Raw genomic sequence first — 18543 nt, 5'->3', positions numbered from 1 at the left:
AAGAAAATATGAGAAGAAAGTGAGTAGAAATTCTGCTATAGTTTCTTTACTCTAAAAATTACATACCTATGTGAAAGAAAGAGTCACTATTTATAGAGAAAAAAAAGGATTAAAAGGAAATTAAACAACATATGGGGGTTACACAATAAATCTAAAATATTAATAATAAAATATAATTTTGAAAAATCAAATCTTATTATTAATATTAACCTAGCTATTTTGGTGAATGATCACTTTTCCCTTTTCCTAAAATACCACAAAAACATGAGCTTTAAAGCTTAAAGAGGAAAGGTGCAAGGCCCAAAATGCATAGGGGAGTGGGCTGGTGGGACTATGGCAGCTGGTGGGTTTGACCCATTCCCAGCCAATGGAAGCGCGCCACGTGGGCGCTGGCTGGGGAAGAGAAGGCCGAACTGGGTCGGGTCGAGGGGTCATGTCACTCGCAGGTTGCTGAATGCTGAAGGAGGCAAGGGCTTCTGGGGGAGGCTAGGTGAGGCGCGGGTCGCCGGGTAGAGGGGCCGAGTCACTTGCGGGTCAGGGGTTGCTGGAGGAGCTTGCAGACAACTGGCGCGCGGAGGAGGCGCCACTTGGCGCGCTGGTAATGGCAACTTGCTAGGCTTGGGCCAAACAAGCCTAGGCAATGTTAGTTCAAAAATGTCATTTTTTCATTTATCTTTTTCAGTTTTAACTATTTCTTTCTTCTATCTTTTTATTAATGTCCAAATGTAAATTATTTCCTGAAAATTAAACATAAATTAAATTAAAATTAATATTTTCAATTAAAAAAATATTACAATAAATTCATAAAGATATTAATTAAAACTTAATTTATTTTACACTTTAAAACTAATAAATTGACATTTTTGAGCACTAATTAATACATATCTTAATTAATACATATCTTCCTTCTTTTAAAAAAATATAAAAGAAAAGAAAAATTATAAGAAAATGAAACGATTGGAGCTGAGCAACTCAAAACCCATCATGAAGGAATCGTTTCTTTTTAGTTTATAACAAAACTAAATAGGTTTCTGATTAGAGGTGAAAAGTGCAACTTTATTGATCTTAAATGTCAAAATAAATTAAGTATTAATTAATATTTTCATAGAATTAATATGATATATTTTATGGATGAAAATATTTGATCATGATTTAATTTATTGTTATTTTGTAGGAATTAAAGCTGTATTTTGGCATTTTGAAATGGAAGAGAAAGAAAGAATTAAATCTGAAATAAATAAAAGAAAATTGGCAAAATTGAAAATGGCAAAGACCCAAGAATCCAAAGGCCCCAGCCCAGGCCCATTTTCTCCCACAGCCTCCGAGCCGAGCTGCTGAGCCGAGCCGTCGAGCCACCGAACCACCTCGCGCCACGCGTCCCAGCTCCTTGCCCGCCACCTGTCCACAACCATTCCCTTTTTCCCTTCAGCTCCTCCTTTCAGCCATTCCACCACGTGACCAATTCTACCATCAATATCATCTGCCAAAGGCCCAGCAGGCCCAATAATGTGACCCCCAGCAATAATGTGACCCCAGCCTTCAAGCAATAACGTGATACATGTCCTCCAAATTACAGCACCCAGCCGCGCCACGTGGCGCGCTCCCATTGGCTACGGCTGGGTCAACACTTCCAGCTGCCACCAACTCATTTTGTGTGCTCTTTGGGCCTTGGACCTCCCATTTTTAGATAAAGAGCAAAATGACCATACACCAAAATAGCTAGGGTAATATTAATAATAAAATTTGATTTTTTTTAAATCATATTTTATTATTAATATTTCAGATTTATTTTGTAAACCCCATTTTATTATTTAATTTCTTTTTAGTCCTTCTCTCCATCTATAAATAGGGACACTTTCTTCACATTTGATATGTAATTTTTAGGTAGCAAAACTCTACAAAATTTTAGTCTCATCTCTCATATTTTATCTCTAGAATTTTATGAGAATGTCTAGCATAATAGGCTAACCTTCTTGGAAAGGTTAGGATGATCCTATATACACTATGATTTTGTTTGGTATTTTTGATTCACCATGTGCTTAAATTTTATATATTTTAGTGATTTATTTTCTTTCATCTCTATTTCTTCATCTTGTTATCTATATATATGTTTACTAATAGTATATAGATTTTGTCAAGCACTTTCTATGTATTATCAAATTAGTGAAAATAATATAGATGATATCTTTATCATTTTCTCCATCTCATCCATATATATTTACTTTTGCTAAAATCTATATAGAATTAGTCATGCTCTTTCTATGTATTTTATAAATAGTAAAAGTAATATTTGTGTTAGGTTTTATGTCCAATCTTTTATTGTATTATTGCCAATGGTATAATGTCATTTTTAGATTTCTCATAAGATTTATCTCATCTTTCCATGGTAAAGAATAATAATCACTTGAATACATTTTTGTAAAACATATTTGTGTTTTAATGTTAATCTTTCAAATGAATAGTTGGGATGCGAACTTCTCATTTGTGTAATTTTTTGTGAATCAAAGATCCAAATAAATAAGTATGCATATTGGTGACTCTTGATCCTTCCTTCTTGTTACCTATTGTTACATCACACTTTATTCTATATTTATTTCTAATATTTAAATATAAAAAACAAACAAAAAAATATCACTCTTTCTATTTTCCTCACATTATTTATCTCTAAAATTTATTTATTGATTAACTTGTTTCTTTACCTACTTGTGGAATCGACCGCCCATCTATACTACGATTACCGCTAAATGGAAGTCACGTTTGTGCGTTAAACAAATTTTGGCGCCGTTGCCGGTGAGGTAATAGTGAAGAAAAAAAAAGTTTTTCAATAAATTTTGTAAAAGAGGTAAGTAATTCTATCCTTTTCTTTTTTTGTATATTTCTCTAGGATTTTTTTTTATATATTTATCTTATTTACCCAAAAAAAAAGTAAAAAAAAAATCACTATCATTTTTTTTATTGTCCATTTTTATTTAGTATTTCATTTTTTTTTTGTCATTGTTGTTTTAAAAAAAAATTGTTATCCTTTCTTTTTCTTAGTTTATTTTGTTATTATTTTTTTTAGTTTATTTTGGTGTTATTTTGCTAGTTTTCTTTTCTCTCTTTCTATTTATTCTTGTTGCAAAAAAAATCAAATCAAATCAAATCAAAATCAAAAGCTTGTTGTGTGTGTATTTAGTTTATTAATTTATTTTTGGTAACTTATTTCATTTTTTTTTGTTTTGGTGCTTTCTTTCCTTGTTAATTTAAGCTTGTTGTACAAAACAAAAATTTAAAAAAAAAAAAACTTGTTGTGTGTTTATTTAGTTTTTTTTTTCTTGTAGCTTATTTTATTTTATTTAGTTTTTTTTTTCTTGTAACTTATTTTATTTTATTTTGTTGTTATTTTTTTTTTCTTTTGTTATTTTTCTCTCTCTTTTTTTATTATTGTTGAAAAAAAAACTTGTGTGTATTTAGTTTTTTTTTTAATTTATTTTTGGTATCTTATTTTATTCTATTTTTTTTATTGTAGTAAAAAAAATTATTAAAAAAAACTTGAAAAAAAATATATATATATAAAAAAATTGGTTGCTTGACTATTTGTTAGTTTAGTTTTAATTTATTTCTTTTTTTTATTTTAATTATTGGTTCCTTAGTTTATTGGTTGCTTATATTTGGTTAGTTTAGTTTTGTTGGTAAAATATTTACTTTGTTTAAATATTTTTTTTTGTGTTATTTTCTATTGTTAGATTTGTATTTTTTTTTTTTTGTTAGTTTTTTTTTATTTTTAGGTTTTAAATCTTAAAAAAACAAAAAAAAAAAATCATAAAATACAAAAAAAATTATAATAATAATAACAAAGCTTGTTTTGTCAACATAAGCAATTTTTGCTTAAAGGCCAATTTGAGTAAAAGTTTCCTCCATGTTTACTTAGTAACCTCGGGGAGTTCTAGTAAGTATTGGTTGTAAGATGACCGTTTTTATGAATTGTGACCCCTCCACAATTATCTAGCAACCTCGGGGAGTTCTAGATAAAGTGTGGGTTTTAAGTGGGACCGTTCTAAGAACCTCAAATCGACCTGGAAACAAGTACAAAAAAAAAATCAAAAATCAAAAATCAAAAATAAAAACAAAAAAATCATAAAAACAAAATTTAAAAAAAAAAAAGAATGATGAAGAGAAGAAACGTTTCGAGCTGTATTTTCCGATGTATTATCCTTCAGTTAGAAACAACTATAATTCTAGTGCTACTGATGGTACTAGCCGTTTTAGGAGTGCATGCAAACTTAGTGTAAGAGATTACCGAGAACTTGAGGCCTTAGCAACTAAGTTTGAAAGAGAAAGTTACGAGGTTCCCGAGATAGATTATGATAAACGTTATTGTGACTTTGAAATAGTCGACCATAGGAATCATAATTCTAGTTGGACCAACCCCGTAGATTTTAGTTGGAAGTCTGAGTACAACTACCATGCACCGCATCACATGAATTTTGAGCAAAATTTTCCTAACTTCCCACATGAACCTCCATATAATATTTTCACTAATACGAATTCCTTAGAGAACACTTTACACACATTTATGGAGGAGCAAAGAGAATTCAATAAACAGTTTGTGGAAGATTTTAGGGAAACTAGTACTCAACTTTCAGAATTGACCAACACTATTATTTCACATAATTTAAGTCAATTCCCGTCCCAACTTGAGGCCATAACACCATCCCTTACTCTCAGTTATAAACCCGATGAGGATGATGCTATTACCATTTGGAGTGAAACTCTTTCCCATACCGAAATTCTTCCAACCACTCCAAAGAAAAATGGAAGCTATCATACTGATGTGATAGACTTAATTGTTGAGGAAATCATAAACATATTTGCAATGAAACATTCACCCAATTTCCTCCACGATTTTGATACCAAACATTCTCTTTATCCTGAAAATGTTACTAACGTTTCTATTTTTGAGACACAAGATAAAAGAAAATTCATTTTTGATACAGAATAGTACGCAAATATGCAGTTGGTAAACTTACCTGAGAGCGATGCCTTTTGTCTACCAAAGACTGATCAGGTTTTATCTTTCTTTTTAGTGTGTTTTATTTTAATTTGTGTCTTTAATTTATGTTGCAAATTTTACTTTTTGGGGTTTTGTTTTTTTGTTGGTGATCATATTCCATTTTTCTTGCACAATGCACTTAACGTTAGACATTGAGGACAATGTCTCATTTAAAGTTGGGGGTAGTAGGCATATTCATGCGTTGAATATATATTTTGATTACCATTTTGAAATTTTGAGTTAAATTTTTGCAAAATTCATGACAACAAAATCTTGGTGAGATAGTTTTTGCTATTTTTACTATTAGGAAGTAATTTTTTTTAGAGTAATTTCATGCACAACCAAACATTGAAAAAAAATGACACATTCAATTGAGAAAAATCCTAAAGTTTAAAGATTTAAATTTTTGTGAGAAATGAGAATGAGGAAACAACTTTGAAAACTTCTATTGATCATTTGAGTTGGCAAAATTAACTTTTGGGATTTAAAATATGACATTTACTAGAGGGATAATTTTTGTTTTAAAGAGTCTTTGTTGTATTTTATTGTAATTTTCCTTTTAATTTCTTGTATTTTTATGTTGTCTCTTGTCAAAAAAAAAAATTATAAAAAAAAAAAGAAAGAAAAATTAGAAAAAAAGAAGAAAAAGAAGAATTATAATAAAAAAAAATTGAATGAAAAAAAATGAAGAAAAAAAAGGAGAACAAGAGCAACATCTTAATCTTTTGTAGTTTTGTTGAAGAAAAAAAATTTGTCAAAAAAAAAAAAATTCATTACTACATTTGTTTCCAATTTATGTCATCAAAAACAAAAGAATTTTTTTTTTTGTGTTTTGTTCTTTATTTTGGCTCTCAATATCATTTTGTAAAATCCCGAAGGTTCTTATGTCATTTAGAGTCAAATTAATTGATTAGCTTATCTTTTGATCAATATTCGTTAACATTGTTTGTCCTAAAATGATAACATCCATTTTTTAGTGTTAATTGATAAATTTCCAACTCCAAGAGTGTCAACCATCTCCCATAAAAATACTTTCAAAACATTTGTGATGATTTGGAGTTGAGACTTTATTCTTTGGTAATTTTTCAATATTGTTTGTGTTGTAAATTTTGGAAAGAACGATATGGTTTGTTGCACACACACAAAACTCTTGAATTACAACTTTGATAGTTTTAAATAGCATTTTCTAAATTCTCACTAAACATTTTGTTAAATGATTTTGCATAATTTAGTTCACTAATTCATCTTGGTAATCATTTTTATCCGCTTGAATTGCTAGGGACTAGCAATAAGCTAGTTGGGGGTTGTGATTAGAGGTGAAAAGTGCAACTTTATTGATCTTAAATGTCAAAATAAATTAAGTTTTAATTAATATTTTCATGGAATTAATATGATATATTTTATGGATGAAAATATTTGATCATGATTTAATTAATTTATTGTTATTTTGTAGGAATTAAAGTTGTATTTTGGCATTTTGAAATGGAAGAGAAAGAAAGAATTAAATCTGAAATAAATAAAAGAAAATTGGCAAAATTGAAAATGGCAAAGACCCAAGAATCCAAAGGCCCCAGCCTAGGCCCATTTTCTCCCCCAGCCTCCGAGCCGAGCGGCTGAACCGAGCCGCTGAGCCGAGCCGCCGAGCCACCGAACCACCTCACGCCACGCGTCCCAGCTCCTTGCCCGCCACCTGTCCACAGCCATTCCCTTTTTCCCTTCAGCTCCTCCTTTTAGCCATTCCACCACGTGACTAATTCTACCATCAATATCATCTGCCAAAGGCCCAGCAGGCCCAATAACGTGATCCCCAGCAATAATGTGACCCCAGCCTTCAAGCAATAACGTGATACATGTCCTCCAAATTACTTCAACAGCAGCCAGCCGCGCCACGTGGCGTGCTCCCATTGGCTACGACTGGGTCAACACTTCCAGCTGCCACCAGCTCATTTTGTGTGCTCTTTGGGCCTTGGACCTCCCATTTTTAGCTTTAAAGCTCAATTTTTGTTGGTGTTTTAGATAAAGAGCAAAATGACCATACACCAAAATAGCTAGGGTAATATTAATAATAAGATTTGATTTTTTTTAAATCATATTTTATTATTAATATTTCAGATTTATTTTGTAAACCCCATTTTGTTGTTTAATTTCTTTTTAGTCCTTCTCTCCATCTATAAATAGGGACACTTTCTTCACATTTGATATGTAATTTTTAGGTAGCAAAACTCTACCAAATTTTAGTCTCATCTCTCATATTTTATCTCTAGAATTTTATGAGAATGTCTAGCATAATAGGCTAACCTTCTTGGAAAGGTTAGGATGATCCTATAGACACTATGACTTTGTTTGGTATTTTTGATTCACCATGTGCTTAAATTTTATATATTTTAGTGATTTATTTTCTTTCATCTCTATTTCTTCATCTTGTTATCTATATATATGTTTACTAATAGTATATAGATTTTGTCAAGCACTTTCTATATATTATCAAATTAGTGAAAATAATATAGATGATATCTTTATCATTTTCTCCATCTCATCCATATATATTTACTTTTGCTAAAATCTATATAGAATTAGTCATGCTCTTTCTATGTATTTTATAAATAGTAAAAGTAATATTTGTGTTAGGTTTTATGTCCAATCTTTTATTGCATTATTGCCAATGGTATATTGTCATTTTTAGATTTCTCATAAGATTTATCTCATCTTTCCATGGTAAAGAATAATAATCACTTGAATACATTTTTGTAAAACATATTTGTGTTTTAATGTTAATCTTTCAAATGAATAGTTGGGATGTGAACTTCTCATTTGTGTAACTTTTTGTGAATCAAAGATCCAAATAAATAAGTATGCATATTGGTGACTATTGATCTTTCCTTCTTGTTACATATTGTTACATCACACTTTATTCTATATTTATTTCTAATATTTAAATATAAAAAACAAACAAAAAAATATCACTCTTTCTATTTTCCTCACATTATTTATCTCTAACATTTATTTATTGATTAACTTGTTTCTTTACCTCATTGTGGAATCGACCACCCATCTATACTACGACTACCGCTAAGTGGAAGTCACGTTTGGGCGTTAAACAGTTTCTAATACGAGTCTATTGAATTAATTAATATTTTATTTAAATTTAATTTGTTTATTTCATTCATATTTGATTTTTTAATATCTAGAGTGAATTTTAATTTGATATTTGATTTTTTATTTCATTCATTTTTGTTAGATATTTGTTTTTTTTTTAAAATCTAGAGTGAATTTTAAAGATTTTATTAGAGTTTAAATGACTTTTATTTAATTTTTTAAGATTTCAATTAATATTTGTGAATTATTTTTAAGTTTCATAATGCAAAATCGATGAGGTTTCGACGCAATCTTGAAACCTTGATTTTTGGCAAAAACGATAATTTTTCGATGCAATCATGAAACTTGATTTTTGGTCAAAACGATGATTTTTCAATGCAAAATCGATGCAAATTGATGATGTTTCGATGCTTTTGCGATGCAATTATGAAAACTTATTTTTTTGGCCAAAACGATGTTTTTTCGATGCAAAATCGATAGTCTTTCGATGCAATCATGAAAACTTTATTTTGGCCATATGATGCTTTTTTGATGCAATTTCGATGCTCTGCACTGAAATTTGATGAAAATTTTGGAAGTTCATATTTTTTCACTTAAATAACTATTTCAGATGATTATTTTTTTAAATTTTGGTATTTTTTCGAGATCTACAAGATTAAAGTGAGAGAGAGTGATAAAATAAAAAACGTTAGAGAGAGATTTTAGACTGAGAGAGAAAATAAGTGTTTAAATATTATAGATATTTTTGTCCAAAAAATTAAAATTGTCTTATATTTGTAATAATAAATTATGTTGGATTTCATTAAATTATTATGCATAAAACATAAACATAAATTTCTGTAAGTATTTTCACCTTATTTTGTCACTAGAACAAAGAACAAAAAAGAAAAAAAGAAGAAAGAAAAAAAAAAGAACTACTCTTATATCGTGATACGCACCGTTTCGCTGCTGCTTTGTCATACGTTGAAACTGTTGAAATCCATTTCGTCTTAACAAGGGGAGTGAAACATAGACACACCAGAGGAGAAGACTGAGGATGAGAATGCTGTGAAACTGAACCAACCATGGCAACCAAACCAAGCCCTTCTTCTACTGCTCATCCGAAATCTGGAGGAGCCATTTCCAAGGGCTACAACTTCGCATCTCACTGGGAACAGGTCTCGATTTTCAATTCTCTCTCTCTCTCTTTCCCTGTCTAATTACACCTGTTGTACCGGATTTACTTCAATCATGGTGGAGAATTTCATTCCAGATCTAGCCCTAAGCAGATCTCAGTGTTGAAATTTCTATTGCAGTAGCTTTATATTTCGTCTATAATTTTGTGCTCTGATAGTTGTAATTGAGAGACTTGGATCAGATAACATTAGATCTGCTCACGGCATTTTGTATTTTGGTGATTTTATGGAGTTTATTTATTTGTTCGGCAGAATGCTCCTTTGACAGAGCAGCAGCAAGCTGCCATTGTTACTCTTTCTCATGCCGTCGCTGATCGCCCGTTTCCTCCCAATTTGGTGAGATCATAGTTACTCTTTGATTCATCTTTGCTACTTTGTGTGATATGTAGAGTAACTTGGGTTTCTGTCGAATTGTAGGCCCAAGATCGTATCTCTGGACAAGATAATGGCTTGTCCGTCTCCACGAAGGAAAACTCCTTGGGATTTGAGCACTCTGGAGCTATAGAAGCTGTTCTCGTCAATACAAATCAGGTTAGTCCTTGAATTCGTTAATTTAATCGCCATTTCCTTATGAATTGCCGATGTTTCATCACTATTCTTCAAATTGGATAGAGTATTTTGCATTGCTATGCATATTGGTATGTTAGTATGATAATCTTTAGGCAGCACGTAAGATTTTCTTTTGGCATTTGGATATGCTTTAGCACTATCGGAGATAATACAGACTTTAAATTTTGGTATTGGAGCAGTACTTGGGCACTTTTTGCCTGGTTACTTTTTAGTAGTATATGGATATCGGAGAAACTCCTTGATATTTAGCAATGGAACATATTTTCCTTAATAGTAATGTTTGGACACTTTGAATTTGTTTCCGTCCTATTAAAGTTAAGACAAAATGGACTTAGGTAAGCTATTTGTGTTTCTACAACTTTGTTCTCTCTCTCATGTTAGATTTCTGAGTTTAATAATTTTTGTTTTGCTTACAGTTTTATAAGTGGTTCACGGATCTTGAATCAGCCATGAAGTCTGAGGTTAGCTTGTATTATTATTTATTTATTTCATTTTGTTTGAAATGGAAAGTTGTATTTCATATCAGTATATAGTATTATATTATATATATTTCTTACTTAGAGTGCACTGGATCCCCCACCCCACCTTTTTTCTTCCCTTTATAAGTTTAATTATCAGCATTTATTCACTGTGCCTCATTTTATTTTTTCTCCAGACGGAGGAGAAGTATCGGCAGTATGTGAACACATTGACAGAGCGCATACAGACATGTGACAGCATACTTCATCAGGTGATCATATGTTATTACATGAATATAATGTGGATGATCCGTCTAAGAGATATTAGCATCTTTGTTTAAAATGGTTGAGTTCCCTTATGTGCAGGTGGATGACACTTTAGATTTATTTAATGAGTTACAGCTGCAACATCAAGCAGTAGCAACAAAGACAAAAACTCTTCATGATGCATGTGATCGCTTGGTAAGGTTTCTTTCATATATCAGTTATCGTTTCTTACCTTCGTCCATAAAGTGAGTACCGGAATCTGGTTTTTTTTTTGCTGTATAAAGGGTCTTTGTTGTCTATTATTATTAAAAGAAAAATATCTTAGCATCATAAGGGATAGGTATACATCTCTTAGGTCTCAAGGAAATTTGTTAGTTGCTGTTTTTTTTGTTCTTGTAGGATGAGAAAATTTGATCTTCTGTTCATCCCTCTGATGCAGCATGGAGTTTATTTGTTGTCCTATTGTGTTGGGTGCTGCTTTTTGGTTTAACATTTCATCATATATCTCATTTTTCTTTTCAGGTAGTAGAGAAGCAAAGGCTGATTGAATTTGCAGAAGCACTTCGTAGTAAGCTCAACTATTTTGATGAATTGGAGAATGTAAGGTTCGAATGCTATCTTACCTAGAGTTTGAACTTTTGTTCAAATAATATTTCTTTCATATGGGTTCATCGCTATCTTTTTCTTTTTCTCCCCCTATTATTTTTTGGTTGTTGGGTTGGGAAAAATAGACCATTCTTAAACCCTTACAAATTAAGCTCATTTTAACAGGTTGGTAGGCTTTGATAATGATACCGCTTGTAATTTTTTCTGTTTGGATTTTTTTAAATGCATGTAATGAAATATGAATATAATTTAGTAATGCATTTGAACTATCTAACATTTTCTATGCTTGAATTTTTTTAGTGTAAAAGTTGAATTTGTCAGATTAGTCTTAGTGTCCAGTCTTTAAAGTTTAATTGGAGAGCTGATTATTGAAATATAAACTGAACTGCAATTTGTTGGATTCAAAACTTTGACAGTGTATTATACTAAACTATTCGGTTCTTATCATTACAAAATGATTTGCTGTTGTCTATCCTTGTGCAGATCTCTACAAATTTTTATTCTCCAAATATGAATGTTGTCAATGAGAACTTCCTTCCTCTGCTCAAACGCCTTGATGACTGCATAGCGTAAGGGGATGCTATTTACATCATATATATTTGTGTATCTATTTTTGCTGCTTTAGTTGCATTCATTAAATATTACTAGTGTCGTACCATTAATTTATATGTTGATTTAGGGAATTACTAGCATATTTTGTTGAGACATTTATTTTCTCAATCAACTTGATGACCTTAAACATTATCTACTTTATATTAGGTATGTAGAAAACAATCCACAGTATGCTGAATCTGGCGTTTACTTACTCAAATTTCGACAACTGCAGGTAGAAACAAATTTATGCAGATAGCTGATTAGATAACGTTACACTTTTACACATTCTTCCACTAAAATTTGTTTCCATTTCCAATAATTGAGTAATTTTTTTGTTATGACAGTCTCGAGCATTGGGTATGATTCGCTCTCATGTACTTTCTGTACTCAAAAGTGCTTCTTCTCAGGTAAAATAATGTAGGGGATGAATTAATGCGCTCCATTGTTATGTGCTGTTTTGTTGGGTTGGTAGACCTCTGTTCCTGTCTCCTTTTGGTCTCAAATCAAGTGCTCTGCTTGTTACCTAAAAAAGAAAATGTTCTGGTTCTATATGGTTATTGTTTCTTCATCAGGTTCAGTCAGCAATCCGGAGCAATAGTAGCAGCAAGGCATCTCTTGCTGAGGGTGTAGAGGCATCTGTTATATATGTTCGTTTCAAGGCAGCGGCAAGTGAGGTACTGTTTCTTTCTTGGTTGGATGATGCTATCGAATAAGTTCTCAATTTGAGGTGGAGTAGACTTCTCAATTTGGAGATTTTATGTGACCATATCTAATAATTGAAGTTTTGCAGCTTAAGCTAGTGCTGAAGGAAATTGAAAGTAGATCATCAAGAAAAGAGTATATTCAGCTACTTGCAGAATGCCACAAACTTTATTGTGAGCAGAGGCTTTCCTTGGTGAGCTCAACATTGGTTGTTTTGTATAGGACAAAGGTCCTTTGATTTGGTTAGTTTACTGTTGTTAACTTATTTTTTTTAGATCAAAGGCATAGTTTATCAACGAATATCTGAGTTTGCAAAGAAGGAGTCCTTGCCATCAATGACTCGATCTGGATGTGCGTATTTAATGCAGGTAAAATATATATTTTGTCTTAGTTGAAAAAATGCTAATCACTTATTCTAACTAGGAAAACATAGGAGAAAAAGAGTTTTCTTTCAAAGGAAGGATATCAACGATGTATAATGTAGTTTGATATTAGAATTATACTTGTAGGATATATGTTTCTATTTACTTAGTAATTGGGTCCTTATTTAGAAGGGTTAGACTTGTAGTTATCCAGATTGTATGGGTTATTTGATTGTTATTTATCTATTTATACTCTTTTCTGGTCCTTCTATTTTATCTTTCTTTTTTTATGTGCCATTTAGATCTATTAAAGAAATATACAATTACTAGATGGATTTCTATTTTTCCATTCATTTCACATTGCCACATTTGTAGGTTTGTCAGCTTGAGCAGCAACTCTTTGATCATTTTTTCCCAGCCTCTTCAGAGGACGTTTCAAGTTTGGCTCCATTGATAGATCCTTTGTAAGAATTGAGTTTCTTGTTAATGCTTATTGAGACCATGCTTTTCTCATATGAATTGGTGGGAACTAGAGGTTGGAATTTTATCTTCAATGAGTTTGGAGGAACTGTATCAAAGCAGGGTCTCTTTTAAATCAGTAAATAAGAACTCCATTGGAAGATAATAAACAGGAATGATAAAATCTTCCTCTAAGTTCTAATTATTTAGGAATTACATTTGACATTGGAAACTTGTGCAATTTAAACCTTACCTGAAAATCAAAATTCATATGAAATATGACTAGCAAAAAATCAGTTCCTATAGTTATCAATTTTGACGAAAATGCCTCGACTCAGTACACAAAAAAAAAACAAAGAAAAAGAAAACTCAAAATTCACTGAAACATGACACTAGCGAATACTTAGTTCCTACAATTATCAATAATTATACACAGCTCTTTCATAATTGATGTTGCTTATTGCAGGTCTACATACTTGTATGATACATTGAGGCCAAAACTTATTCATGAAACAAATATTGATTTTCTTTGTGAGCTTGTTGATATTCTTAAAGTCGAAGTGCTGGGGGAACAACTAAGTAGACGGAGTGAATCTTTGTCTGGAATACGTCCTACATTACAGAGGATTCTAGCAGATGTTCATGAGAGGTTGACTTTCCGAGCCCGAACACATATTCGTGATGAGGTGATTTTATGCTTAAGAAGTTGCTAATGTTAATCGTTTAGGTGCCAATGTGAAACTTTTTGTATTTCTTTTCTTCATTTGAAAGTAGTTATAGGAAGTGAGTCTGCAAATTCTAAGAACCATTTGAAGAATACAGTAGCTTTTCTAAAAATCAATATTTGGCAAATTCAAAATAAGAAATATCAGGAGTTTTTAGTGTCGTTATTTTCTTATCATATTAAGGATGAGTTAGACCCAAAAATAGTTTGAGGGATAGATTTAGATGTTGGGTAGCTAGCTATCTGCTTGTTTAATGTAAAAGAGTTAAAAGGACTTTTACTGATCTTGCAGTAAAAGATAGCTAGCTATCTGGTTGTTTGCTGATCTTGCTAGCGATTGGAGCTTTCTTATGTAATTTCTACTACATTTGCAGTAAAAGAAATTTATTAGATACATAAATGCTGAATCGAGTTGAATATGTAACTATTGTGGAAGAAGTTTTATAGCTTTGTTTTCTTTTTCAGATAGCTAATTATCTGCCTTTAAACGAAGACTTGGATTACCCTGCTAAGCTAGAGCAGTCTGCTGAGAAGAAACCTGAAACAACTTCTGTAAGGCCTCTCAATCTTCCTTTATTTGTCAGGACAAATATTTCTTATACTTCATTTAAATTTAAGGCTGATTGGTTTTACTGTTTAAAACTAAATTCCTAAAAGGTTATACACAATTAATTAAGGGTACAAGTTTCATCCTGGGGTCGATGGTATCTGAAAGTTTCACATGAAAAGTAGGAGATTGTATTTAGGGGTCAAATTAGTCTTGTCAAGGACTTTTGGAGTTTGCAGAACTTCTAGGACGTGGCTCAGTAATTTCAATTTTCTATAAATACCTTTGGCCAAATAATATATATGGAGATGGAACATAGTATGGCATGTGAGGCTTGTTCCCTAATGAAATGTTGATGAGACCACGAAATAAACTATATTAATGCCGGAGGTGTATTTGCTTCTATCGTTTAGCAAACTCACTTCCAAAGGACATTTTTTGTGACATGCTCCACTTTGTACTGTATCTCTGTAATAATCTTGGTTGGGTTAACAAGGTTAGACACAAATGTTACTTAATAATTGTTACTGTACATCTCAAAAATCTCTTTTGTTTCGTTTTTTTTTTCAAATCGAACTGCAGGCTGATGAAAACCAAGATGTATTTAAATCTTGGTATCCCCCACTAGAGAAAACACTATCTTGTCTTTCAAAGTTATATCGTTGTTTAGAACCAGCAGTTTTCACTGGTTTAGCACAGGTATGTAGCCTGTTCGTTTCATAAACCCATCTATTTTGAATATGATTGTTGGCTTTTGCTAAACAATTTTTGGTTTATGTCTATCAGGAAGCTGTAGAATTTTGCTCAGAATCCATCCAAGTGAGTAATCTTAACAAGAAAATCTCTACGTGGTGACAAATTGTGATATTTTTCACTGTCAAATTTCATAGACGAAAATTTATACGTTGCTTGTATTTTTAAGATTGTTGTTCAACCGTTCTTTACTTGTGTAGAAAGCAAGCAAGCTCATAACAAAGAGATCTTCACCAATGGATGGCCAATTGTTTCTCATAAAGCATCTTCTTATCTTGAGGGAGCAGGTGATCCATGTTTACCCTGTTTTTGTGGTGGATGTTCCACTAATCACCTTATCTCATTCTTCAAATATTTTTTTTGCCCATCCCCAGATTGCACCTTTCGATATTGAGTTTTCAGTGACACACAAGGAACTTGACTTTTCTCATTTGCTGGTTAGTTCCTCCAGAGCTAAACCTTTTGCTGCTATTCTTAACTAACAATTTCATATAATGGAAGGAAGGTCTCAATTGTTGTTGAACTGTATTTCCAGGATCATTTAAGACGGCTACTTAGAGGTCAAGCCTCTCTATTTGATTGGTCTAGATCTTCTTCCCTGGCGAGGACCTTATCACCCAGAGTTTTGGAAAGTCAAATAGATGCTAAGAAGGTTTGTGATTCACTTGAAACTATTTATGCTGTTATTATTTTTTAGTGTGTGTAATACGTATATACATACAAGTATATAAATTTTTTTTTTCTTTTTTTAATTTTTTTTTATTTCCTAAATTTCTTTAGAACTCTGTTTAGTTCTTAGTTCAGCAAGCTCTTGAATTTTTTTTTTGCCGATGATATCAGCTTTGATGCTTTAAGGGAAGAATAAATGATAGCCTTGTGGAGATGAACATACAAGATAACCTGTGGGCTCTAGTCTTTCTTCAGTTTAAATTTTCTTCTACTATTCTTTGCAGCATATAATTGCTGTGCTCTGTTTTCTCTAATAAGTGATGGATGGGATATTTGGGGGAGTGGGTGGAGAAGAGTTCCAGTACACTTTTTGTTTTTGCAACATTTATCTAGTTGTCAGTAACACTTTTTCTTGCAGGAACTGGAGAAAAGTCTGAAGGCCACTTGTGAGGAATTCATCATGTCTGTCACTAAGCTAGTTGTTGATCCTATGCTTTCATTTGTCACCAAGGTTTGTCCTTGTCTCTTTAATCACGTGGCTTTCATAACTTGGGTACATAATTTTAACAACCAGCAGAATGAAAGATCAATTATTTGCAGTTTATACAAATTGAATAGAACATACATGTTTTAGAACTCTGCTTATGCCACCGGGGTTTCAAAAGCAAGACCTGTGAGAATAGAATAGTGGAATCTTTTTTCTTTCTTTCTTATTCAACTGTTCTTTTACTTTTAAAACGACATCATTAAAACAAAATGCTGATGGAATGTATCTGAAAATCTTCTTTGGCCACAGGATTGTTTGTTTCCCAAATTTTGTGGCTTTGAATAGGTTCAATTGAGTCTAAAACGTTTACCATATGTTTTGTAGGTTACAGCTGTTAAAGTTGCTTTGTCCTCAGGCAGCCAGAACCAGAAAGAGTCATCTATGGCCAAACCACTCAAGGATCAGGCTTTTGCTACTCCAGATAAAGTGGCTGAACTTGTTCAAAAGGTATGGCATGCTAGTTTTTTTTCCTGTTGACCACATAAAGAGAGTTTAGAACATACAAAGATTGGGGAAAATACCAACCTGGAATTGACATATTAAGGTAACAGTAATGATGCAGAAGAAATCCAAGCATAATATTGACTGCGAGTCTAAGATTCAAAGTAAGAAAACACTATGTTTGGTAGGAAGGAATGTAAAACATAAAATGAACAGAAAATAAGAGTAATAGAAAGGAAAGTGCTTTCCCTTATGTTTCATGGTATGGCCAAATAGATAATTTCATATCGACCACAAGTTCATAAACATTTTCCCCTATTTTCTCTCTAGTTTGGTTTGAATAAAATATAGCTAACTCAACTTTGTTCTTCCACTCCTCTCCTACCAAATAACGTAATTCTCACTTGTTCTCCACTTTTTGAAATGCTTATGAAAGTCGCCCTAATTGCAAGGCTGAGTTTTCTTTTTCTAGCCGTTTCTTGTCTTGATCATTATGAAGGTCCTACTGAATCTGATTTTGTGTGAACACATACATTTTTGGAACAGGTTAGCGCTGCCATTCAGCAGGAGCTGCCTACAGTGATGGAAAAGATGAAACTATATCTGCAGAATTCATCTACGCGAACTATACTTTTTAAACCAATAAAGTAAGCCTTCCATGCATGCTTTGCTAGTTTTACTTGTAACAATGTAAAGAGTGGTTCGGCCAATTATATCAGCTTGGTTTTCTTTTTTGATGTAGGACAAATATTGTTGAAGCTCATACCCAAGTACAATCCTTGCTGAAGGCTGAGTATTCCCCGGAAGAGATACAAAGCATCATTAAGATGCCCGCCATACAAGATTTAGAAGCACAACTTGACAGTTTTCTGTAGACTGGCTTTGGAAGCCCCTATTGATTGAGTTGCTTCATACCCTATTCCTGTTGTTTGATGATCTCTTACCACACAGCGAGCTGAGGCTTTAATCGTTAATGGAAAGAGTTACCAAAATATGGTACCTGAACTTTGGCATGGAACATGTAATTTTTTTTTCAATCTTTCTTTGTCGAGTTATACAAGTATCAATTTTGATTTATCGATGATGGATGATTTTTGCTTGTCTTATCTCATGATAGGTCTACGAAATACCTCAATTTATATATGTAGCTTTTAGGGAAAGATTTGTATCATGACTCGATGAGCTATTTCTGCAACAAAATATAAAATGTTTAAAATTGTTTTGCTGTTTTTCATTTTCGAAATTTGCATTACACATGCATCTACCAGGATAACATGACTTTCATGTGGTTTACTGACTATTTCAATCCCGCGACCCAAATTTGGTATAGATTTTACTTACATTGCATTTAATTTTGCTTGTTTCATGTTATATATGTTAACACAATAAGGCTATATAATAGATGTGCTTAATAATAAAAGTGGGAGTGTCTTGACTTCAAACATGTTACTAAATTCAAGGCAAGTCACTTAGCTAGTTCTTAATAATGCTTTTTTCATTATCATTTTCAATACTTGGTTCAGTGATTTATTAATTCATTG

The 18543-nt window shown here is 32.1% G+C and overlaps 1 protein-coding gene across 1 annotated transcript; it reads left to right on the top strand.

Annotated features, from left to right (window-relative positions):
- Positions 1 to 9109: 9109 nt before the first annotated feature.
- On the top strand, positions 9110 to 18236 carry LOC133797361 (conserved oligomeric Golgi complex subunit 3). The gene is made up of 25 exons (XM_062235240.1): positions 9110 to 9285; positions 9556 to 9639; positions 9721 to 9834; positions 10290 to 10334; positions 10529 to 10603; positions 10698 to 10793; positions 11121 to 11198; positions 11688 to 11773; positions 11964 to 12030; positions 12143 to 12205; positions 12371 to 12472; positions 12589 to 12693; positions 12776 to 12868; positions 13238 to 13326; positions 13788 to 14007; positions 14511 to 14597; positions 15175 to 15291; positions 15379 to 15411; positions 15546 to 15632; positions 15720 to 15782; positions 15881 to 15997; positions 16433 to 16525; positions 16886 to 17008; positions 17549 to 17649; positions 17745 to 18236. Exons 1-25 carry the CDS (start codon positions 9193 to 9195, stop codon positions 17875 to 17877), a joined length of 2364 nt encoding a protein of 787 aa, XP_062091224.1. The 5' UTR covers positions 9110 to 9192; the 3' UTR covers positions 17878 to 18236.
- The last annotated feature ends 307 nt before the right edge of the window (positions 18237 to 18543 follow it).

Source organism: Humulus lupulus, chromosome 8, assembly GCF_963169125.1.
Source record: "Humulus lupulus chromosome 8, drHumLupu1.1, whole genome shotgun sequence".
Taxonomy (NCBI): Eukaryota; Viridiplantae; Streptophyta; class Magnoliopsida; order Rosales; family Cannabaceae; genus Humulus; species Humulus lupulus.
Note: the sequence above shows the minus strand (reverse complement) of the source record. Positions and strands in the feature narration are given on the sequence as shown.